At 37.3% G+C, this 25509-nt stretch overlaps 1 protein-coding gene across 5 annotated transcripts in view; it reads left to right on the top strand.

Annotated features, from left to right (window-relative positions):
- Positions 1-25509, top strand: part of KCNN2 (potassium calcium-activated channel subfamily N member 2) — a 146973-nt gene that overhangs the window by 79714 nt on the left and 41750 nt on the right. Inside the window, exon 6 of one of the 5 annotated variants that reach the window (XM_025388227.1) lies at positions 18006-18037. The exons of the other annotated variants lie outside the window; for them this stretch is intronic. Coding sequence (XP_025244012.1) covers positions 18006-18037 — 32 coding nt within the window. The remainder of the gene's footprint in view (positions 1-18005; positions 18038-25509) is intronic. 5 annotated transcript variants of the gene reach the window in all.

A 25509-nucleotide genomic window follows, 5' to 3' on the forward strand; every position in this document is an offset into this window, starting at 1 on the left:
GCTTCTCAGGTGAGGCAATGCCTCGCCCTGCTTCAGCTCTCGCTGGTCGGGCTGCAGCAGCTGACCAGTACCGATCGTCCGGCACTCCCCAGTGAGATGAACCCAGTACCTCAGTTGAAAATGCCGAAATCACTGGTCTTCTGTGTCGCTGGCGCTGGGAGTTGAAGACTGGAGCTGCTCCTATTCGGCCATCTTGCTCCGCCCCAGAAAAACGTGTTTTAAGACTAACTTAGTTTTTTGCATATTTGCATAAAAAGTATGCATATTTATTATAAAAGCATTTTGAAAACACAGGTAAAGATCAAATAAACTGATTTCATTGAGATATTCTATTTTAATACTACTGTCTGAAAATTTTGTAAAAATGTATTTATTTGTTGGTTTTTAATTTCTCAAGAAATAATCTTTTAATGCAGTGAATATATCTCCTGCCCTAAAAAATTTCATCAGTCTACCTGTTAATCCCTTTTTTCTCTACTCTGTCCCCATAATCCCCTGGCAATCACTGATCTTTTCATTGTCTTCACAGTTTTATCTATTTTAACATGTCATGTAGTTGAATTCATAGAGTATGTGCCCCTTTCAGATTGGCTTCTTTCACTTAGCAATATGCATTTAAGATTCTTCCATATCTTTTTGTGGCTTGATAGCTCATTTCTTTTTAATGCTAAATAATCCATTGCCTGAATGCACTACAGTTTATTCATTTACCCATTAGAAGGCATCTTGGTGGCTTCCCAGTTTGGGCAATTATAAATATAACGGTTACAAACATTTCATGTGTAGGTTTTTGAGTGGACATAAGTTTTCAAGTCATTTGGGTTAATACCTGGGAGCATGATTGATGGATCATATGGAAAGAATATGTTTAGTTTTGTAAGGAACTGAAAACCTATCTTCCAAAGTGGCATACCATTTTGTAGTTCCACCAGCAATGAATGAGAGTTCCTTTTCTCCATATCTTTATCAACATTTGTTTTTGCAACAACAAATGCTGGTAAATACCAATCAAAACAACAATGAGATACCACTATGTATCTATTAGAATGGCCAAAATCTAAAAAGAATAGAAAGAATCAATTTCGGCTATTCTAGTATGTATGTAGTGGTATCTCATTGTTGTTTTGATTTGTATTTCCCTAATGACAGATGATGTAGCGCATCTTTTCATTTGCTCATTTGCCATCTATATATCTTGTTTGATGTGGTGTCTTTCAGATCTTTTGCCCATTTTCTAAATCGGGTTGTTCATTTTCTCATTGTAGAGTTTTAAGTGTTCTTTGTATCTCTTGGATATTCCTAGTCTGTGGCTAGTACTTTGTGTCCTTAGCAGAGAAGCTTTTACTTTTAATGAAGTCCAGTACAATCAATGTTTTCTTCTATGGATTGTGCCTTTGGAGTTGTATCTAAAAAGTTCTTGGCAAACCTAGATTTTCTCCTAATATATTTTCTAGGATTTTTATAGTTTTCCTTTTTACATTTGAGTCTATGATCCATTTTGAGGGTTTTGGGGTTTTCTTTGTGAGTAGAAAGGTGTAAGGTCTGTATCTAGCTGGTTTTTTAATATATATATGTATATATATATATTTTTAACATGTCGATGCCCTGTTGTTCTAGCATCATTTGTGGAAAAGAGTGTCCTTTCTCTGTTGATTTGCCGATATCAATGATCAGTTGATTATACTTCTATAAGTGTATTTTCTACCCCACCTATTCTGTTACATTGGTCTATTTGTATATTCTTTCACTATTACCACACTGTCTTGATTAATGTCACACTATACTAGGCCTTGAAGTCAAATAGTATTATTCCTCTAAACTTACTCTTCTCCTTCAAATTATGTTAGTTATTCTGGGTTCTTTGTTTCTCCATATAAACTTTACAATCAATTTTTTGATATCCACAAAATAAGTTGCTGTAATTTTGGTTGAGATTGCATTGAATCTTTAGATCAAGTTAGAAGAACTGAAATCTCAACAATTGTTCGTTTTTCTATCTATGAACATGGAATATTTGTTTAGCTCTTCTTGGATTTCTTAGTGTTTTGAAGTGTTCGTCATAGAGCTTGTACATATTTTGTTAGATGTATAACTATTATTCATTTATTTGGTGCTAGTGTAAGTGGTATTGTGTTTTTTAAGTTCTATTTCATTGCTGATACATAGAAAAGTAATAGACTTGGATATTATATTTGTATGCTTCAACCGTGCAATACTTACTTATTAGTTCCAGTGTTCTTGTCCCTTCCTTGGGATTTACAGAGAAAATCGTTTATCTATGCAAAAGATGGTTTTATTTCTTCCTTCTCAATCTGTGTACTATTGTTTCTTGTCTTTATTAGCTAGAACTTTCAGTACAAAGTTGAATAGGAATGATGAGAACAGACATCCTTGCCTTGTTCCTGATCTTAGCAGGAAAGCATCTAGTTTCTTAAGTATGGTATTAACTAATTATAGCTGTAGGTTTTTTGTAGATGTTTTTTACCAAGTTGAGGAAATTCCCCTCTATTCTTAGTTTCCTGGTAGATTTTACCATGAATGGGTGTTAGATTTTTGTCAAGTGCCTTTTCTACATCTATTGATATGATTATATAATTTTTCTTTTTTAACCTGGTGATGTGATTAATGGATTACATTGATTTTCAAATGTTGAACCAGCCTTGTATGCACAGAATAAATTCCATTTAGCTGTGGTATAAAAATGTTTTGTACTTTATCTAAGTAAACTTGCTAACATTTTTTGAGGATTTTTGCATCTACATTTATGAGATATATTGGTCAATAGTCTTATGTCCTGGCCGGGCGCGGTGGCTCAAGCCTGTAATCCCAGCACTTTGGGAGGCCGAGACGGGTGGATCACGAGGTCAGGAGATCGAGACCATCCTGGCTAACACGGTGAAACCCCGTCTCTACTGAAAAAAATACAAAAAAACTAGCCGGGCGAGGCGGCGGGCGCCTGTAGTCCCAGCTACTCGGGAGGCTGAGGCAGGAGAATGGCGTAAACCCGGGAGGCGGAGCTTGCAGTGAGCTGAGATCCGGCCACTGCACTCCTGCCTGGGTTGACAGAGCGAGACTCCGTCTCAAAAAAAAAAAAAAAAAAAAAAAAATTAGTTACCCCTTCTCTTCCCCATCAATTTTCAATTCTTGTGAATCTCTCCTCTTCTAGTACCATGTTGACGTTGTGCCTTAACCAAAAAAAAAAAAAAANCAAAAAAAAAAAAAAAAAAAAAAAAAAAAAATAGTCTTATGTCCTTATCATGTCTTTGGTTTTGGTATTAGGGTAATCCTGGCTTTATACAATGAGTTAGAAACTTAACCTCCCACCCCCGCTTCTGTCTCTAGAAGACATTGTAGAGAATTAGTATGATTTCCTCTTTAAATGCTTGGGAGAATTCACCAGTGAACCCATCTTGTCCTGGGGCTTTCTGTTTTGGAAGGTTATTAGTAGTTTTTTGGATTTCTTTAATAGATACGGGCCTCTTCAGGTTTTTTTTTTTTTTTCTTGTGTGGTTTTGGCAGATTGTGTCGTTCAAGGAATTGTTCCATTTTATCTAGGTTGTCAAATGTGTGGGCAGAATGTTGTTCATAATATTACTTTGCTAACCTTTAAACCTTATGGAATCAGCAGTGATGCCCCCTCTTTCATTTCTGATGTTTGTAATTTTTGTCTTTTTTCCTTCATTTGCTTGTCATGAAATTTATCAATTTTATTAATCTTTTCAAAAAACTAGCTTTTGATTTTTCTCATTTTCTCCATTGACTTCCAGTTTTCCACTTCATTGATATCTGCTCTATATTTTTTTTTTTAATTTTTTTCCTTTTGCTTACTTTGAGGTTAACTTCTCTTTTTCTCATTTTCTAAGGTGGAAGCTTGAATGATTTTAAAACTTTTTTCTTTTCTAATATATGTATTCAGTGCTATAAATTTCCTTCCAAGTACTGCTTTTGGTGTATCGCACAAATTTTGATACATTGTATTTTCAATTTCATTTACTTTAAAATATTTTTAAATTTCTCTTCAGAGTTGTTCTGGGACCCATGTACTATTTCAGAGTTTATTGTTTAGTGTCCAGGTATTTGGGGTTTTCCAGTTATCTTTGTGTTTTTGATTTATAGTTTAATTCCATTTTGGTCTGAGAGCACATATTGTATGATTTCTATTCTTTAAAAATTTTTAAGTTATCTTTCATGGCCCAGAATATGTCTATTTTAGTGAATATGTGGGCTTAAGCAAGTGTATTCTGCTGTTGTTGTGTAAAGTATTCTATAAATGTCAGCTAGATCCAATTGATTGATGGTGGTCCTCAATTCAACTACGTCGTTACTGATTTTCTGCCTGTTGGGTCTGTGAATTACTAATAGAGAGATGTTGAAATCTCTAACTATAATAGTGGATTTGTTCCTTTCTCCTTGCAGTTGCATCAGCTTTTGCTTTATATATTTTGATGCTCCATTGTTAGGCCCACACCCAATCAGGATTGTTATGTCTCCTTGGAAGACTGACCTTTTAACATTATGTAATGCCCCTCTTTATCTCTGAAAGCCTTTTTTGCTCTGAAGTTTGCTTTCTCTGAAATTAATATAGCTACTCCAACTTTCTTTTGATTCGTATTACCATGGTAAATCATTCTCTGTTGCCTTACTTTTAATTCATATGTGTCTTTATTATTAAAGTGGATTTCTTGCAGACAACACATGGTTGGGTCTTGTTTTTATTCACTCTGACAGCCTCTTTTGACTGATGTATTCAGATCATTGGTGTTTAATGTGATTATTAGTATAGTTGTATTATTATTTATCATATTTTTCTTTATTTTCTATTCATTGCCCTTGTTCTGTTATTTTTTGTCTTCTGCTCTTTTTCTGCTTTCTGTAGTATTAATTGAGCATTATACATGATTTCACTTTCTGTCCTTGTTAGTAAATCAATTATACTTTTATTTTTTTTTTCTGTTTGGGAGGTTTCTATTGAAATATCTTCAAGCTCAGAGATTTTTTTTTTTTCCTTAGCTATGTCCAGGCTACTAATAAGCCCATCAAGACATTCTTTATTTTTGATACAGTGTTTTGATCTCTAGCATTTCTTTTTGTTTTTTTCTTACAATTTCTATCTCTCTGTTTACATTACCCATTTATTCTTGTGTGCTGCCTCTTTTTCCTTTAGATCCCTTAGCATACTAATCATAGTTATTTTAAATCCCAGTCTGATAACCCCAACATTCCTACCATATCTGAGTCTTGCTCTGTCTTCAAACTTTTTTTATTTGGAATGCCTTGTAATTTTGTGTTGAAAGCCATACATAAGATACTGGGTAAAAGGAGCTGGGATAAACCAGTTTGTTGTAATCCCCTGGTATTATACAAGAGCCCTATTGATGTAGTGGTTAGCTGTGAGAAGAAAGGAGCCGTTCTGTAGTCCAGTGATTAGTTCTCAGTCGTTTAGTAAGTACAGGTCCGTGGGCTGTGACTTGCATCAATGCTTCTCAGGTTTTTTTCCCTCTCCCATTTAGATGCAACAGGAAGGCTAGAAGGGGCTGCAGTGGGGTGTTTTCCTTCCCTCAAATGCCAGATCACTCCGGTGGGGAGATGGGGAATGAGGTGTCTGTAATTGAGTATTTCCGTTTTCCCAAGTGTTTAGGCTCTGGTGAAACCCAAGGTGGTTAGAGTCTGGTAAAATAATTTCCTATGAGGGCAAGCTATTGTTAAGAACAAAATGTTGTGGGCTTATAAAATGGTTACTTTTCCCTTTTCTCCGCTGGAAGCAGGAGGGGGTTTTTCTGTGATCTTTATCCTAAGATCCTATTGGAACTCCTGCAAATTAAACTTAGAAAAGTGTGATGCCACTCTCTACCCATCACTCCCCATCCCTCACCCCTCACCCCAGGATCAGGCCTTCCTGAGTTCGTTTTCTCTCTCAAGCTGGTGAGAGCACAGTCTCTAGCAATTATAGTCAATTACCTTTTAAGTATCTTTACCTGAGGCTGGCTTCAGAGGTGGTTTCTGGGTGGTTTTTGTTCCAGGTAAGCTGCGGGTTTTCTTTACTTACCTGTGTCCCTAGTTTTGAGGGTGGTGGCTTGTCTTGTGACCTTAATTCTCTGTTAGAGCTAAGAAAATGTTGGTTTTTAGTTTTTCACTTTTTTTTTTTTTCTTGTGAGTGTAGGAGTGATGACTCTCAAACTCCTTTGGGCCAGAAACTGGTAGTCTAGAAACATTATTTTTCCTTACTTCATAGTATTCTATCAGGTGGATGGTGTCTCACTCTAAACAAAACTCCTTTGGAAAGCAGGAGAAAATCTTTTAGTTCGATCAAAGAGCCAAGTATAGGCATCACAGAATTTGCTTTATTTTTACTCTAAAAAAATTAGATGATTTAGATATTTTTAAGATCATTATAATGTTATTTGGATGATTATAATTTTATATATTAAGTTATACATTTTACATTCTTTTCATTTAAGCATTCTACATCATGAGTAAATGTGAACTGTTAAGTGATAATCATTTTAAAGTATTTTTTATGTTTTTACATGAATATGAAAACAGTTTAGTCGCTGCTTCTACAGTGAAATCATATTTTGGGTTATCTTCAAAAAGGCACAATTCCTTAAGTAGATAAGTTAATGAGCATTTGGACTTTTACTTTTGGTCATTACGCTTCTTTATAAGGATGCCTTAAATTTGGCTAGTTTCTGTTTTCTCTCAAGTAGGGGTTTTAATCTCTGACCACCTGGAACTGGTTTGCATTGTAACTTGTTTGTCTTAATCTTTTTGCATTTGCTCTACAAAGCTGCATTTCACACCTCCTACTGTAATGGATCAGTCACGGTCATCTCATTTTACTTGAAATATGAAATGACACCCTGTAGGTCATCATCACCCTGCATGTCTACCAGAAATGAGAAATTGTCCTTAAGAATATACTCTGTCAGCTTGGAGTTACAAGTACCAAAGTGGTTACAATATTTTACATTGGGTTTTGTAGTAATTTTTAGGTTTTAGGTGTTTAATCACTGTAACAGATTTAGGAATGGTTTCCTATCAACTATGAGATAGTCTGTAACACAGTATTTTGTATTTTAGTGTATAATCAGTTTAGGTGATTCTTTTTGTTGCCCTTACGGAATCATTAAACGAAAGTAAAATTAGGAGGGCAACAAATGCCTCAACTTAAACAATCTTGGTTTACTTGTATGCCATTTGATCAGATGAATAAGGCCTTAGAAAATCAACTAAATAAAGTCAGCATTCAGAGTCCTGACTTTGGCCTTGCTGTTTATTATGAAATTCCACGTAGACATACATGCTGGAGGGTTGTTTGGTTTTTTCCTCATGATACTTTGTTTCTTTATCTTTTGTACTATGTGTAACATTGACATTTAATGAAACATATCTGTACATTTTTAATTTGGCTAAATAAAGGCATACAAGTATGAAAGGGAAAAAAATCAATGAATGAATCATGCAGTTCAGCTTCCTAGCATTTTTTCTAAAATCTACAGAAACTTTGAAACAGTGCTATCCAATAGAACTTTCTGCAGTGATGGCAGTGCTCTTTTACACTATCCAATGTGATAGCCACTAGCCAAATGAGGTTATTGAGCCTTTGAAATGTGGCTGGCATTCTTGAGGAATTGAATTTTTTATTTTATTTAATTTTACTTAAGTGGCATTTTGAGCTAGTGGCTACCATATTGGACAGCACAGATTTAGGTTTTTATTTGTGGGGTTTTTTTTTTCTTATTTATAAAATGGGTGTGTGTGTGTATGCATGCATGTGTTGCAAGAAAAGCTGAGCTTTAAGTACAAGTCTTTCATTCAAGGAAAGGTATCAAGAAGAGAAATTGGCACCAAAACAGTATAATTGGATAGATGTATATAGAATCTGTCCAAGAAATCATTTAAAACATAGTAAATTTGGTACACAGAATTAAATGGACTTCTTCCCAGAACAATGGAACAACAGTTGAGGAATTGAAAACAGTGCCTGCTAGAGAAAGAGACAGTGGGAACAGAGAGAAGTGGAGGAAGAGAGGATGTGAATGAATGCAGGGGTTATTTATTGACATTTTAGCAATTTTAATTGAGGTGATATTACTGTACTGGCTTTGTAATATAGTAGGAGGAAAAGCTAATTTAGTCTAGCTTTTTGTAGTGAAGACTCAGTAGTTAAATAAACAGTGCTCTGCAGAATCTGTTTATTCCTTCAAAACAGTTAATCTTCTTTCGGATTAAATATGGCAAGAGCTAAAAGTAGAAAATAAAAATGTTAAATTGACAAGTTTGGGGACTATTGAAAGTGTTACATAATTCAAATCCTTCTGATTAACTTGAGTGTTCCAACTACATGTGATCCCATAATATACAATAGTTTAAAATTAAAGAACCAACATTTTTGTAGGACTCGTTGGTGTAAGAGGATCTTCATTCTGCTGGGAAGGTAGCAAATCAGGAGTCTGGGGAAGAGGACGTTGAGAAGCAGTTATGTATCTATTTGCCTGGGTGATATTTGAGTAAGATTTTTTCTGGGTCGTCAGTAAATTTGTTTTTGGCTTTTCTAAACTTTCTTTCATAGTTCTTTTTCTTAAATATTTCTTTTTCTCTTGGTTTTTACCTATTCCAGAAGATTATCATCCAGTTCTAGGAGCATAATAACATGTTTAAATGTTGTGACCAGTTAAAACAAAACACAAAGCCCCACCTTATCTATACCAATCTGTTAATATAATTCCTTTCACCTTTATCTCCTTCTCAGTCTTTCTAAAGCAACTGTACAGCTTTTACTTCCTTGGAGAAAGAAAACAGATTGCCAGCAATCTGCCACATTTGAGTGTTGTGGTCTGGGTGTGACATTTCTGAGCATAGTGATTCCAGTAAAACACGCTTACTATATTTACAGTTTAAAATGTAGGAGTGCCAGATAGTAACATAAAGGGAGGTTGAAAGTTTTACATAATGAGATGCTTAGCATCAGCTCGGTTTGGATGAACTGCTGTATGGACACTAATTCCCATCACTCTGTGTGACTAGATGGAATTTTGGCTGGGTCATTGGCATTTGGGAGGATTATAATAGAGGAAAGTGTAGAATTCCAGAGATGGGACATAGTGGTATTAGAGAAAAAATATTTCTGTTGCATCTTTTGATCTTTTGAGGACAGGATAGAAAAGGGGCTTAGCAGCTAGAATATCTAATCTCACGCTTCTCTTAAAAAAAAAAAAATTTATCTAGAATATCTTTGGGAAGGTGCCCTAATGCTCCCAGGGGTAGTTTAGCCATGCCAACAACAGTAACAACAACAAACAGTCTCTATGATGCTTCCTCCTGTCCCCATTTGTTGGGGAAAATGGTGATGTCACCATGCTTCAGACATTCCCCTAGCATGTTGTCACTATGCCTACCAGCCATCTTACCTTAGCACTTGGTCAAAAATAAATGCTGCCCTGGTGCCTCTTTAAGTTCTATTTTCTCTTATTTGCCTGTCTGAAAACTCCTGTTGCTCTTATGAACTGAACAACTAAAGCTGCAAAACCCTAATGTTAGAGAATCTCTTTCTACAGATAAATGTGACAGCCTTGGTACAGCAACAAGTGCATTGGAAAGCACATTTAATAACTTTCTGTAGTGTCATTATAAAATATGTTAATATTAATAGAGTGTAATTACAATATATTTTAACTGTAAATTTAACTTAGACATTATAGTGCATGCATTCAAATAAAATTCAAAGGAAAAAAGTACGGTATATGAAGAAATCTGAAATTTCATATTCCGTAAAATGATAGACTTGATATTCTCATAACCTTTTACGTAACATCTAGAGAAGCTGGACAAATGGACGCCCAGAGCTAAATGTCCAAGAAAGGAAGGGAAATCTCCACATGCCTACACATATGTATGTAAACATATCAGCAGAAATGCAAGTACTAAGCCGGCTCCCACGCTTCAGCCACTCTGAGGACCACTTCTAATCTTGGTAGTCAAGAGCCTTAACCTTTTTAGGTTCTTTTTTTAAAGAGAAAACCACAGTAAGAATATAATTTATATTAGAAGATGGTATATAGTCTCTCTCACACCACACTGAATAGCAGATTTTGTAGCAATGTGCACAGTTCTTACTAAGGATCAATGTTAACTACTCTTTTTTCTATTGTACTCCATTCTGTTTTATTACGAAATGCTAGTCATAATGGTGGTTCTCAGTCTTGACACCTAGAAGCCATAAGAATATATATGCCGAGGTCCCACCCTCAGTGATTCTGATTTCATTGGTCTTGGGTTGTGGCCCAGGAGTCAGGGTTTTAAAAGTTCCCTGGGTGATTCTAATGCACCACCAAGATTAAGAACCACAACATAAAAGAATTTGACAGCATATTTCAAAACCACTGCTCTAAAGGGATATACCTATAATGAAAGAATAGACTAAATATAAAATCTCCCACCACAGAAAGAAAGCTAAACAACAAACGTAAAAACACCCTTGATTCCCAGGCTGGGTGGTGTGTGTGCTTGGTGAGGTTATAGGGGTAGAAAGTGGTCTACCCTAAAGAATATATAACCAAAGGCCTACTCACACATGCTTTTGAAATTATATTGCGACAAGTTCAGAAATCAGCATTTAAATCCTTGGTGGGTAACACCTTGAATTGCATGGCAGAAGCAAACACAAATCTCTCTGAAGGGACACACCTTGACTCAGGTTCAACTGGGTGTTTTTTCTGACATAAGACGTCAGCCTCCCTCCACCCAACCACCCAAGGCTGCAAGCTGCAACCACCATGAGAGTGAGCGAGCAGAAACACCAAACAGAAAAATGGAATACTGTGTCCCCCAGAACTTCAGATATGTAGAGGAGGAAACAAGTTCTGTCTAAACTGATTAAAGAAAGATAAAATGAAAAGCGTAAGACAGAGGTATGCTATCAAGAAAGAAAAAAAAACTGGGACAAAAATTAAAAGAACCAAAGAGGAATCTCAGTGGATAGGCAAAGTATTAATAACAGATTGGACACAGCTAATTTATAGAGATGTAGTAAACTCGACGATGGAACTGAACAAATATTTGTCAAATTTTGCATATTCCTTATCTCTGTAGAAGTAGATAGAAAACATGAAAGAGATGAAGAAACACATGGGCACAATGAGATGTTTTAAGTACCTCAAATTGGATTTCCAGAAGAAGAAAATAACAAAAAAGGAAGCATGGCCTGGAATTTTTTAAAAGAATAAGATACAAATTCTCTGTTTCTGGAAGCCTAACAGATCCAAAGCCAAGTAAAGAAAAAAGAAATATACATGTAGACACACGAACTTAAAAGGAGTCAGAAAAAGAAAAGAAAAAACTTGCCACAATGATTGCTGATCCTAGAACATCCTAACATAAAAAACTAGAGCTGGAATATACTGCCATATTTCTAAACTGCTGAAATAAGTTAACTACTAACCAAGACTTCTATGCCTTCGTAAATTTAATTTAAAAACAAAGGCAAAATAAACGTGTTAGATAATTAAAAAGAGAGTATTTACCACCAGATCCTCACTAAAATGACTTCTAAAGTATTTCCCTCAAAAAAAGGGATGAGATCCCAGAAAGGATTTTTGACATCTGAAATGTGAGAACGAATAGGGAGAAAAGAAAAAATAGCCCTCTGGATAAATGTAAACAAACAGGGTCTACAAATAACAAAACAACACTAAAAATGAGTACTTGGGAGGGTGAAGAATGTTGAACTGAGGAGTTGGGTGACATGGTACAGACGTGATTAGATTTAAAGCCTTCTAAGGGCCATGTACCTGCACTACTCAGGGGAAGCTGGGGTCGGGGGGGGCGGGGGGCTTTGAATTTTAAGTCAACAATCAAGTATGTCTTGTTAAAAGTTGTAAGTATAACCTGTAAAGTAATAAAAATAGAATGTACAACATCTAAGCAAATAGAGAATAGACAAATGTGTGGTATGAAGGGAGCATATAACAAACAGGGAATTTTTAATAGAAATTTGAACCGAATGTGATGGCTAAAACTCACAGATGTTAGTGACCACAACAAATGATATTATTCAATTTTTAAATTCTAACTGTATAAAGCTTACAAGAGTTATATCTAAAACAAGTATGTCAATGGGTTGAAAATAAAAGACTGGAAAAGATAAAACAGGTAAATACTTACCAAAACGAGTTTGGTGTCACTATGTTAATATCTGATAAAAATAGTGTTAAAAGCAAAAACTAGTAGGAATAAAAAAGATCATTACATAATGTAAGCTACAATTAACTGCAAAGTTGTAATAATTCTAAACTTGTTTGTATATATTTAATTATACAGCCTCAAATATATAAAATAAAACAGCAAACTAGAGAAATTAACACATTTACTATTACAGTACAGGGTTAATACAACTCAGTATTTAATGAGTCGTGCAGATGAAAAAGATTATAGTTGATTTGAATAACACAGTTTTAACAAGCTTGATCTAGCATACATATATTAAACCCTGTAGCCAACAACTAGTAGATACATTCCTTTCCAGCACGCATAGACTGTTTCAGTAATTGACCATATGTGATGCCATAAAATACGTCTCAATAGATTTCATAGAATTAGCATCAATGTGTAATTCATGTTCTCAGAGAATAATGCAGAAAAATTAGAAATCAAAACTCCAGAAGTAACTAAACTAAAAACATACCGTTAAGTCTTCCCTCCTCCCTAGCAATAAATACTATTTTCCTAGGAAAAATGTCACGATACTATGAGGGTGGCATCCTTTCAAACTGTATATAAATGTAGAATTTTTTTTTTCAAAACAGGGACTATTCGTATGATAATATAATTCTGTTTCTGTTTGTTTTTAACTCAGCAGGCTATTACAGATATGCTGCCATGACATACATAGATCGCTGATATATGTATCTAAAACAAGAGCTTAGTAAACGAGGCACTTGACTTCGGGTCACCTCAGTTTGCTCCTAGAGATCTATTATCCCACATCCCGTCCCTCCAGAATTCAAACTGAGAAAGAAACAAGACTGCCACTGAGTAGCCAAAAATGCATGTTTTAAAGCTTATCTACTTTATTCATAGAAAAAATAATTGGTGGACTCAGGGATAGCTTTCTGCCTTTCATTGGATACTATTTTAGTGTAGCTCAGAATCCCATTTCTCAAAGAAATGCAAATTAAAAAGAGAAGCCACTGGAGTGAGGATAACAGAAATTAGTGACAATCTGGTTAGGAACAGAATAAACAAAACAGTACAAAAGTGACATTATTAGAAACCACAATCTAGAGTGATTTCACATGGAGGACAGACATCCCTCTCAGTGTGTCTCTATTACAGCAGAACAAATTATATATATACACATATATATATATATAATTTTCATATATTGACTGTATAGATAGAGAAGAGAGTCAATATTTGTCAATATAAGAGAAGAATAACTTCTGTTCATTCAAGTTTGGAGGACACGGACATTTATGGAGTGATTTTAAGGAAAAACGATGCATTTAAAAATGGAGTTGATGCAGAAAATTACCTGATTATAGGGGCTGAAATCATAAGGAATTTACCTACATGGGCTGAACTTTGGCAAGTCCCTTCACCAGGCTGAACCTCAGTTTCCTCAATGATCTGACAAACTGCTCCCATGGTTCTGTCCTGGGATACAGTTGTCTCCTTCCTGCCCTCATGCAGTAAATCTCTATGAACACCTCCTCTTTGAAGTATGCCTCGCCAGATACTATTGGGGCTTATGATTGGCAAACCACAGAAGACTCAGACCATAAATCCTGCCCCTAGGGTTTACAGTCTAGGAGGAAAGATGAGAGATGTGCACCAGTAATAGCAGTGCAAGGCCTAAAGGATATGTGCCCAAGAGAGGGATGGAAAACACTGTGGCATATAAAATCAGTGTCATCAGAACAGGACCTTCTGAATATGAAACACTTGTGAACTGAAGGAGAGATGTGGGCAAGGGGAAGGAGAGGACACACAGTTAGTAGTTCTGTTTAAGAAGATAGTGCATGAGCATGGTCAGAAGGGTAAATTGGAACGTCATTTAGAGGGACCTCATGCCAGCACAAGAGATTTTAAAGGTGTTTTTTTTACAAAGGAGTGACTAGTTATTTAAATGCTTAAGGCCGAGTGCGGTGGCTCACGCCTGTAATCCCAGCACTTTGGGAGGCTGAGACGGGCAGATCACAAAGGTCAGGAATTTGAGACCACCCTGACCAACATGGTGAAACCCTGTCTCTGCTAAAAATACAAAAATTAACCAGGCATGGTAGCACACGCCTGTAATCCCAGCTACTCAGGAGGCTAAGGCAGGAGAATTGCGAACCCGGGAGGCGAGGCGGAGGTTGCAGTAAGCCGAAATCATGCCACTGCACTCCAGCCTGGCGACAGAGAGAGACTCTGTCTCAAAAAAAAAAAAAAAAAAAAAAAAGGCTTAAGAACATGGGGTTCATTAATATAGTACTAACAGTTGATTTAAATTTTTCTGCTTCAGTGGAAGACTTGTAGGTTATTTTCAGCATTTGGTCACATAATGTTCATTGTTCTTATGTAGAAAGAACTTTAGAATCATTAGGCACTGCTTCATTGGGATTATGTAAGGAATGTCTTGCTTCCGGAGTCTAAATCAGATTGAAGAGTTAAAAGGGAACAAGAACACAAGGATCTCAAGTTATCCATTGCATGAAATATTTAATTTCCTATGAATAAGTGGATTTTACTAAAATTATTTTTCTGCCCTCAGGGGCTCTCAGGAAAGCAGTTTAATGAAGGGTACTGATTTTAGAAGCTCTTAAAATTTTTATAGTAGAAATAATCTGTGAAGGCACATGAAATAGATTCATGGGTGGCAAGTATTGAAATCTGTATTCCAGTGCGTGAACCTCAGATTTACTAAAAAGAAGCCTGAACGTGTGTTTGGAAGAGATCTGGGTTATCACTCTTCTCTGCTCATAATTAGCCTTGTGATCCTGGACAAGTTTCACATTTCTGGGCCTCAGTATCTTAGGCTATTACATGAGAAAGTTGAACTGGATGGCTTCTGAGATCCACTTGTCATTCATAAATGTAGATAAATAGACAATGAATATGCAGAGAAAGGACTCAGGGAGAAGGAATGTAGGTTTAAGTACTTTACAGTTTTCTTTCTCTAAACTGAAAGTGATAGAATGATACTGAGTTTTGTATTGTTTTTTTCCCCAGTATGTGCTATTTTTCTATTGTGCGTACATTTTATTTTATTTAATGAGTTATTCTGTTGATTTCCATTAAAATCAGGCAAATATATTACCTCCCAGCCTTATCAACTTATTTATGCAGAGTTCTGTGTTACCTTTTGTCTTGTGAGTATTGTAATCATTAGAACCTTTGGAATTGAGGCATGTTCCTCTTATCTGTGATTACACATGCATGGTAATAACTTGGGGTGTTCAGTACAGTAACAGTAGTTTAAAAATTTGTTTTTTGCTTCAGGATGTATGTCTGGGAGGCAGTTTCCAGCATTTTGTCATATAGTCTTCATTGTTCACATGGGGAAAGAACTTTAGAATCATTAAGTGAATCATTAAGTGCTGCTACATTGGGATAATATAAGGAATATCTTTCTTCTAGAGTCAAAATTCCAACTGAAGAGTTAAAAAAAAAAAAGCAAAAACACAAGGATCACAAATTAGCAAATGCTTAAAACACAGAGTATCCTACATATTGAGGAGGTTGTTCTTTTATCTTGGGGAGAGAGGTTAATAATTTTAAGCTAATTTAATAGGTTTAGAATTAATGAATCAAAATTAATATAAAATCCAAGTTTTCTCTGAATTTGTTAAATTTTGTTAATTTGTTCAAGTTGAGACTTACATGAGCAATCATCAAATTGCAACAGATGACAATACAAAACTCTAAAACCCTATAAATAAGTATGAACATAAATATTCTATGTAATATATTCTGTTGGCTCCAAGATAAAAACAGCTGTATTAATTTTGATTTATTCTGCTTTTATGTTCCTAGTTAAAGCAATTAACTTCCACATTTGAAGTTTCTTTAGTGATTAGGCTTATAGAATTTTGGCTTCTTGTAATTGATTATAAAAAACATTTATTGGGCTCCTACTGGGAGCCAAATATTGAGCTAGTAAATGGGATTTCAGACATAGCCCACCTTTGGATGCTCAGTGACCACTGGAAAGACAGACAAATAGCAAAATAAAATTATAATTTAGGCCAGGCGCAGTGGCTTACACCTGTAATCCCAGCACTTTGGGAGGCCGAGGCAGGCGGATCACTTGAGTTTGGGAGTTTGAGACCAGCCTGTCCAACATGGTGACACCCCCTCTCTACTAAAAATACAAAAATTAGCCAGGCATGGTGGCACATGCCTGTAATCCCAGCTAGCCAGGAGGCTGAGGCAGGTGAATCACTTGAGCCTGGGAGGCAGAGGTTGCAGTGAGCCGAGATCATGCCACTGCACTCCACCCTGGGCAACAGAATGAGACTTTGTCTCAAAAACAAACAAAAAACAGTACACAAAAATTACAATTTAACACAAGTGTTGTAATGTACATATAGACTTGAGTCTAAGAGAAGTAGGATATTACTTTTTAGACGGGATGGGTGTTGAAAATGGAGAAGTGAGGCAGACATTTAGAAGCCAAGGGACAAAGGCGGCAGAATTTGGCATGTGGCTGGTGATAAGAAGAAATGTCAGGAAATGTGGGTTGCAACTCAATTATTAATGACTTGGGGTGTATGCTAAAGCAATTGGACTTTTCATTCTAAGCAGTGGGGAACCATCTTGTTTTAGAAAGCTAACTCACATAACAATGAGAAGAATGATACAGAGAGAGAGGCTGGAGTCAAGGAAAGAGGTAGACTGGTTAAGATGCCTGTTACAATGGCCTAAGCCTTTATCTTCTCATCACTAGAATAAGGCAGTGGAAATGGGAATTCTCCCACTTACTCATTCACTAAGACTCTCTTTTTTGAATGTCTACCATGTAACAGGCATGGTTCTAACCAGCACTGGGCATATTGCCTTGAGCAAGACACAGAGACCACTCCTCAGGACAAGTAGTGGTAATTCCAGGTGCCATGGGCCATACAGCAAGGGATATGTAACCCCTTCTTAGGAGGAGGAGGGGTTAGAGTATGAAGAAATGACTGACTTCGGAATGTGAAGGACCAAAATACAGGCCAAAGTGGGGATTAAGATATAAGAAAAAAAAGACAGCATATGAGAATCCTGGAGGGGTAAGAGCAGTATATGCCCCATGAATTGAAATTACTTCAGCTGGAGCTTAGGGTGCAAGTTCAGGACAAGCAAAAATTAAGATTGGAGTGGCAAGCAGAGGCCAGGCCAAAAAAAAAAAAAAAAAAAAAAATGCCCAATTTGAGAATGTTTTAAAGTGGATGCCCTAGAACATCAGGGTTCCTTGATTTGAGGGATGAGACATAGGTAAAGATGACTCCAACTTGTCTGATTTGATTTCAGGCACCTTGGTATTTGAAGATACCATCTTAACAGATGAAAGAAATACGGAGCGAGGACAGCTGTGGGCTATATAAATGGCACTGATGAGAAGCACCATTTGGGTGTCTGGGTACTGTGCTGACCTGAAGCTTCACAAAAACACCTTCTTGTCTCACCAAATGAGTCTGGGGATTGGACACAGCTGAAGAAAGCCTGCTGCTCTTCCTAGAACCTCCCCTCACCCAAATAGCCTCTGAAAAAGTTTTTCTCCTTGCACCCCACATTGCATCAAGTTTACAGTGTGGATCTTCATTGTATTATTTTTCTAAACCAGCATGTTGTTTATTTAGAATACAAAGTTTAGATCGTTCATGATTTGTGTATGATGGGAAGTCACAATTCTGAATACAGTAGTAACATAATGTATGTGCTTGCATGTATATATGTGTGTCTATAGATGTATATGTATATATGCAATGTGGGGAGCAAAGAGAAAAACTATTTCAGGGACTATTTGGGGGATTTCTAGGAAGAGCAGCAGGCCTTCTTCAGCTGTGCCCAAGTGGTTTCAGGATAAGCATCTTTTATGATAATGTGTATGTAAATTGGATCAGATAAATCTTTAATATGATAAAAGCAAAAATGCCCTACAACATACCTTATCTCCATTTACTAAGAAAAAAATGGGTGGCAGTTATTATGAGACCCCTTTTCAATTGTAGATGTCAACATTTTAATAAAGTGTTCAGATGCCTTTGTATCCGTGAGACACTACAGAAATGCTACTTATAAGTAAAATACACAAGTTAAGAAACAAACACGTTAATTAAATTGCACAGAGCAAAAGAAAGCTTTAGTTGGCTGCATTACTCTCCACACTGTGTTTTAAAACTATTTCTATGTAAGCTAAGTAGCTACACAAATAGTCACACCATTGGAAGCATGTTTGCTTCCAATGTTTGACATGCATCAAAAGACACAAAGTAATAAAAAAGATCATCTCTGTACCGATTCCATGACTTTTTCCCTGTAGTTTGCTATCAATATACATATCACTAAACAATATATAAAATTATCTTGTAAATGTGTAAATTAAGACTTGCTTCTGTTATTTCTTCAGTGCCTGTCAAGTGAGCAGAATCTCAATACTGGGTAATGAGAGACACACTCTTTTATTCTAGTTGTTTGATTTGGAAATCAATGAATCCCAAAAGCATCTAACCTGCAATAACCTTTTTGTGGATTCCAACTTGGCACCAGCTGTTTCCCACAGTCTGGGCAGGATCACGGGAAGTGACCAACATGGGCTTAATAGAAAGAACCAGGGGTGCTTTGCAAGCCTGTGAAGACTAGGATAATTCTTCACTTCTTGTGGATGTCAGAATTATTGAATAGAGGTTCCTGGCCTCCTCCCCTGGCCCCAGTATTTGTGTACAGTCTTCTATGAACTAGGGGAGTACTACATGTCTGAATAAACTAATATATAAAAATGAGTCTAAATTCATTTCTTAAGAAGCATCACAACAAAATAAGTAACCGAATGACAGAAAAGCATAAAATATTGTGTCAAGTATGTATATATAAAGTCTTAGAAGTTGGGGCAAGTATTATATCTTCTGTGTCCTATTTTACTTTGGCAAAGAGGAAGTTCGGGGTGAATCTTAATGGCTAAATTGAAATAGCCATGTTATCAAAGCATTTATATATGTGTTCTGTGGATCTCACAACTTGGCTCTCTGGTTCTTGCTGTCCAACATGGCAGCCAGTAACATCATATGGCTATTTAAATTTAATTTATTTTTATTTTTTGAGACAGAGTCTCGCCTTGTCACCCAGGCTGGAGTGCAGTGGCGTGATCTCAGCTCACTGCAACCTCCGTCTCCCAGGTTCAAGCTATTCTCCTGCCTCAGCCTCCCAAGTAGCTGGAATTACAGGCATGCAACTCTGCACCTGACTAATTTTTGTAATTGTTTTGGTAGAGACAGAGTTTTGTCATGTTGGCTAGGCTGGTCTCGAACTCCTGACCTCAAGTGATCCGCCTGCCTCAGCCTCCCAAATTTCTGAGATTATAGGTGTGAGTCACCACACCTGGCCTTTAAATTTAATTTTAATTGCCTGTAATCTTCTTGGGAGGCTGAAGCGGGAGAATCGCTTGAACCTAGGAGGTAGAAGTTGAAGTGAGCCGAGATCACACCACTGCACTCCAGACTGGGTGACAGAGCAAGACTCTATCTCAATCAATCAATCAATTGATAAAAATTTAAATTTATTAAAATGACATAACAATTTCGTTCCTCATTTGACACTATTCATCTTCAGGTTCTCAATAGACAACATGTGGCTAGTGGCCACTGTGTTGCACAGCACAGATACTGAATAATTTCATTATTTTTGCAGACAGTTATTTTGAACAATGCTGCAGTGCATCTGCTATTTCCTATTCTAATATGCTTCCAGGTCAGATATTTCCTATAAGCTTCCTCAGAGCCTATGTAGAACACATACAAATACTTATTTATATCCTCTAGAACACCCCTGTGGTTACCAAGCTGGGCACATAGTAATTCTTAGCCTGACTGCTAGAATGGAAGAGAAAGCTGGTTTTGATCCTTTTGGCTTTTACCTGTCTAGTAGCCCTTTATCATTTAAGTTCACTGCACTGAGAACTGAATGCTTTTAGATCCAGCTATCGTATTTGGCTAAGAGTTTGACTATCAGTCTAATTTTGTTATTCTAATAGAAGGAAGTGTCTGTGGGTTTGATAGGTTCATGTTTGGGAAGTATAGTTTAACGGAAGTGGAATTTAAGATGCCCTGTGCTTGTTTTGAAGAGAGATAATGGACACACATTGCACAACTGAGCTCAAACTCATGGGTTTGTTTGATTTAATTCTGATCCTTGATGGCCTTTGGTTAACTGCAAAACAGTCAAAGTGCAGAGGCTGTTCTCTCTCCAAGCTTCCCTTTGCAGTATTCCATTCTGTTGATTCCTGCATTACCTATGGGGAAAAAAAAGTTCATCACACCAATTTGGTGAGCCAAAATTGTGATTCTGTTTGGGAACATGTCTGCTGTATTTGTCATTGCTAGTCATTTTACAAAAGTGTATTTTGATGAGCCAAGTATGTAGCACACTTTATGAAGGCACACTTTTTCCTCTTTGCTTCTACAGGTGAAAACCTTCAACCAGGAAGCATTTTTATCACTTTAAATTCCAAGAATATTAATATTTAAGAATAATGAAAGAATTCTGAATTGCCTTTTTATTTTCACCTTTTTTTTCTGGATTAGTTGGAAACTTTATAGGAACTAGTGAAAGCTACATGATCTATTTGTGGATAGTGCTGGAAAACAAGGCTGACTTTTAAAGTAATTAGTAGGCTGGCTAGCATTGAAAGTTTTGGGGTTTTCATGATTTATGTAATGATTTTTCTCCAACCATTTACATGTTTACAAAACTTTATTTGCAGTTATTTTCACTCTTTCATTCACTTTCTCACTTTCAGCTCCCCATCTCTTCCTTTCTTGTTACTCAACTCTTCTTTTCTTCCCTTCATTTTTTCTTTTATTTTCTGCCTGCATAAAAATATTTTTCTGGCTTTAACACAACATATTATGTCAGTTGCAGATCTCTACAAGGGTGTTCTGAAGCGTTTATGTAGTAGGGGACTGGTGGGTCTTAGTGGTGATGGTTTGAGTTTGAGACGGCTTCGTTCACTACACTGTGCTCCTCCTGCATGAACCTAGACCTGTGTTTTAACTCAGTTCCTGACATTTTGGCATTGAAGTCTATATTTTAGCTGCCCATGCTGAATCAAGCAAGGTGCAATTAGGAGGCATTCTAAGACTAATTTTTAGAATTGAAGTGGGAAAATTTAACTGGTAAACCTTGAAAATGACCTTCCCAGAAAATCTGTGCTCATTCCCCTCAGCCTCTCTGGAATCATCTTCATCTGAGAACTCTCTCGGCTCGCTGGGTTTGGTGGCTCAGTTTTCTGACTCCCTGCTTCTTATCTCTCTCTGAGGAATAATGCAATGACATTCAGGAATGTTCTGCTTCCCTAGAAGCATAGCTTGAAACTATGAAGTGCTGGAGGCTACGACTTCTTGTCATTGTTTGTTCTATGTAGGAATTTTCATTTGCTGTATTTTGAAAATTAAAAATTTCTAATCAATTTGTGGTCACTGCCTACTGTAGATGGGCCACCTTAAGCTGGTTGATTTGGATCAGTGGTGCATATTTTTTTCTCAGTTGACTGAGAGCCCTAAACAGAAGCCTTGTCAAAAAATTCTCAGGAATACGTGACTGATACTAGACACAGAGATGTACGTCCTCCCTCGGCCTGCCACCCTGGGGATTGAAGTGCTAGCGTTGGTAGGAGGAGAGGCAGCTGAGGGGGCCCAAGAATGAAATGGCACAGAACGATCATGAGCTTTCTTTTTGCATTTAGACTTCTTGTCACTAAACTTCCCACTTTCTTCCTGCCTTCATTATGTGGCCTGCTGTACCCTCACCCCATGTTGCTTCTGCCTTTCCAAGGGACCTTTGGACTAACCTCTTCCTCTCCCTCGTCTCCTTCTGCAGTCCGCTCTTTGTGATACTAGTCATTGTGCTCATTGGCAGTGGCAGCAACATAGTGTAGGGGAGAAGGAAGCAAAACCAAAGCTGCACATGCTCTGAGCAGCCCTCAGGTATGTCACCTCGCCTCTGTGCAAAAAGGCCCGCTTCCAAAAGTAATGACTTTTCTTTGTATCTACTTTTTCGTAAATAGAGAACTTGCTGAATGTGGAGCACACAGTCTGTACACTGATGAGGATTTGGATAGTGCTTTGTTATCTCTGGGCTCACAGCCACCTGATGAGGTAGACGGTCTGTTCTTAGAGAAAAGTGAGGCTCAGACGTTAGGATGCACTGCTGTGGGTCACACAGAACAAGAGGTGGGACAGCACCTCTGAACCCAGCCCAGTCCCTCCTTGCCTCTATCTCAGAGCAAGTGAACAAGACCCTGACTTTTATATCTTCAAATGCAGGTTCATTTCCAACACTGCCTAGTTAAAAATATCCACAGGGATTTTTTTTTTCCCCCTACAGATTTAGGAGATAAGATCTGGTCTTTGATCTTGAGAATCTGAGGGGTGAAATGTACAGATGCTGCCTCCTCAGATCTGCTACCTTAGATTGGATTTAGAATAGACTAAGCATCCATCCAGACACACACACACACACACACACACTTCCCTTAGGAGAGCCCTTAACCCTTAAAATTCTTGGTTAACACCCCAGGGCTGCTGGGCATAGGAATGGCCTGAGACTTGTTTGCTTCAGCCATGACTTTTGTTTCCCATGTTGAACACCATCTCCAGGTGCCCAGGATGGGGGCTTTGCCTGCAGGGTATTCCCACAACATCCCCTCACAGCCCTCCTCTGGCACCGATCTGGCTGAACTCTACAGAGCAGCCGTGGGGATAAACTGGTGTGGCACTGCCACCTAGTGACTGCCCGCCATGCTGTTCTTTGACTCTGAGGTGCTGTGCATCAACTGGCTGCTACCCATCATGGAAAATCATGGTGGGGGCTTCTAAAAATAGAATCCACCAGGCCAGTGTCGACATGCTCTCTCTGCTATCAGCAGAGCCTGGCACGCATCAGACATGGATTAGATTAAGTGTTTTTGAAAAAGTGGTTTTTTGGGTAAGGGAATCTTTGGGCCTGGTCGAGCGTGGCTTCATCTGTCTGCTGGGGTTCCAGTTTCCTCTTGGAGGAGCTCACAGTGTGCACAGGATGCCTGGCATGCAGCAGGAACTGAGTGAATAGAGGTTGCCCCGCAAGATTTAAATACCCACTGGTCTGGAAGTTAGAAAAGGAACATGAGGAAAGAGAAACTTGGTCAGAAATGCTAGTCCTGGTTAAAACATTGTTCTGGATTTTGATATTTTTTGATTTCCCAGAAAGTGTCAGGGGCTTGAGAATATACTTCTCTTCAGACTTTTTTGCCAAATTCCAAGATTTTCTAGTAGTGAATACTTTCCAGATGTGTTGATATGAAGCCAGCTCCAGATTTTCTGATGGCCGTTACTAGAGTCCCAGCTGCCCCGAAGCTCTAGGCCAGTGGTTCAGAACAGGAGTAATTAGCACCCCCAGGGGAGTTACGGAAATTAGTGGAGAATTTTTTTTCTTGTTGCTGCCTTGGGGTTAGGGACGCTGTGTATGTGTTACGCATTTAACAAAACACTGTTCTGTATCCCACTTGACTTCAGCTTGACCTACTGGATATTGTATGTATCAAAAAACTGTTTATAATTTTCTTAGCTTAGACCTAAATTCATTTTAAATAAGGACATATTTTTGCTCAGTAGTAATCAACATTTAATTTTCAAATGTAATTTTCTAATAATATATAAATTGGAGGAAATTATTGATACCATCTGTGTTCTTATAGGTTTTTAACATAGTAGAGAAAGTTAGATAGGTGTGAGATTTGAGACTTTTATTGACAGATGAGTCATTGCTGAAGTCATTTATTCCAATATGAAATGTAAATGTATAGTGAATAATAGAGTTAGAAAACAAAACCTCTTTGTCATCTTTGGGAACATATCAGGGAAACATGATAAATGTAATTCTTCAAGTTTGAAAATTTGTGTATGTTCTATTATTCCCTTCTTTTTCATTGGGACTTTGAACTTTATTTTAAAGTAAGCTTATGCTCTTAGAACATAGTCACTGATGGTCTGGAGACAAAAAAGTAAGTTGTCTGTATCCCAAGTGCGAATGAAACGCTCATTAGCCAAGGTTAATGCATGAAAAGAAACCAGACCTTTTACAGAACCATGCCCCTCCAAACATACGCGCACACACACACACACACACACACACACACACACACACACACACACACACACAGTGAGAGAGAAAAGTGGTTAGTTTTTACATTTTTCTCAATGAAAAGAAGAGAGGAAAACATTCCAAAAGTGCAAAGTTAAAGGAGCAAAATAAAATCAAGTAAAAATACTCACTTTGGCATTTTAGAGTCAATAAAGAATTACATAATTTATAAAAATTCAAGGCCAGGCGCGGTGGCTCAAGCCTGTAATCCTAGCACTTTGGGAGGCTGAGGCAGGCGGATCATGAGGTCAGGAGATTGAGACCATCCTGGCTAACACAGTGAAACCCCGTCTCTACTAAAAAATACAAAAAAATAGCCGGGCGTGGTGGCCTATAGTCTCAGCTACTTGGGAGGCTGAGGCAGGAGAATGGCGTGAACCCGGGTGGCGGAGCTTGCAGTGAGCCGAGATCGCGTCACTGCACTCCAGCCTGGGTGACAGAGCAAGATTCTGTCTCAAAAAAAAAAAAAAAAAAAAAAAATCAAATGGAATCCTGCCTAAATTAAAGCTGGGCTTTAGATATATCAGCATTATACTGCCTGTTGCCGCTGCTGCTTCTGTTTACTTACTGATATTAAAGGAAGTCTATATTGAAATCCTCAAGATCCTAAACCCATGTTTAAGTTTTCATAACTCAGTTATAGGGAAAGCATAGGAGTGCGAGGAGAGGACTATGAGAACGTCAGATAGATTGGGGGCAGTTTACATTCTCATATGTTCTATAAATTAGTTCCAGAGAGAGTAGTTTCATACATAAAACTACAGCATTTATACTTCAGAGCACCCTCACTTAGGGAGGGTTTTATTAAAGTGTTTGGGCTTATTGGATTTTACATTTTATTTGAATTTAGAACTGTAATTTTAGGTGTCAGTGTTGGAACATGATTAGACACTCATGTCATCATTTTCAATCTGTTACATATATTTTTTCTTGATAGGCCTTTACATCTGGTGTTCGCATTTATTACAGCTTGCATATTACCTTATTCCTTTGCAACCAGTTTTCTCCCTTACTAAATTTTAAGCTTCTCATGAACACTTACTATTTTTACTCATTTACATATTCTCAGTACCTCCAAAAGTTTCTTTACGTGTAGATAGATGTTCACCATGTTATTGAATGAGAAACTCCTCCTGAAATAAAGCTAATTGA

The sequence above is a fragment of the Theropithecus gelada genome, chromosome 6 (assembly GCF_003255815.1).
Source record: "Theropithecus gelada isolate Dixy chromosome 6, Tgel_1.0, whole genome shotgun sequence".
Taxonomy (NCBI): Eukaryota; Metazoa; Chordata; class Mammalia; order Primates; family Cercopithecidae; genus Theropithecus; species Theropithecus gelada.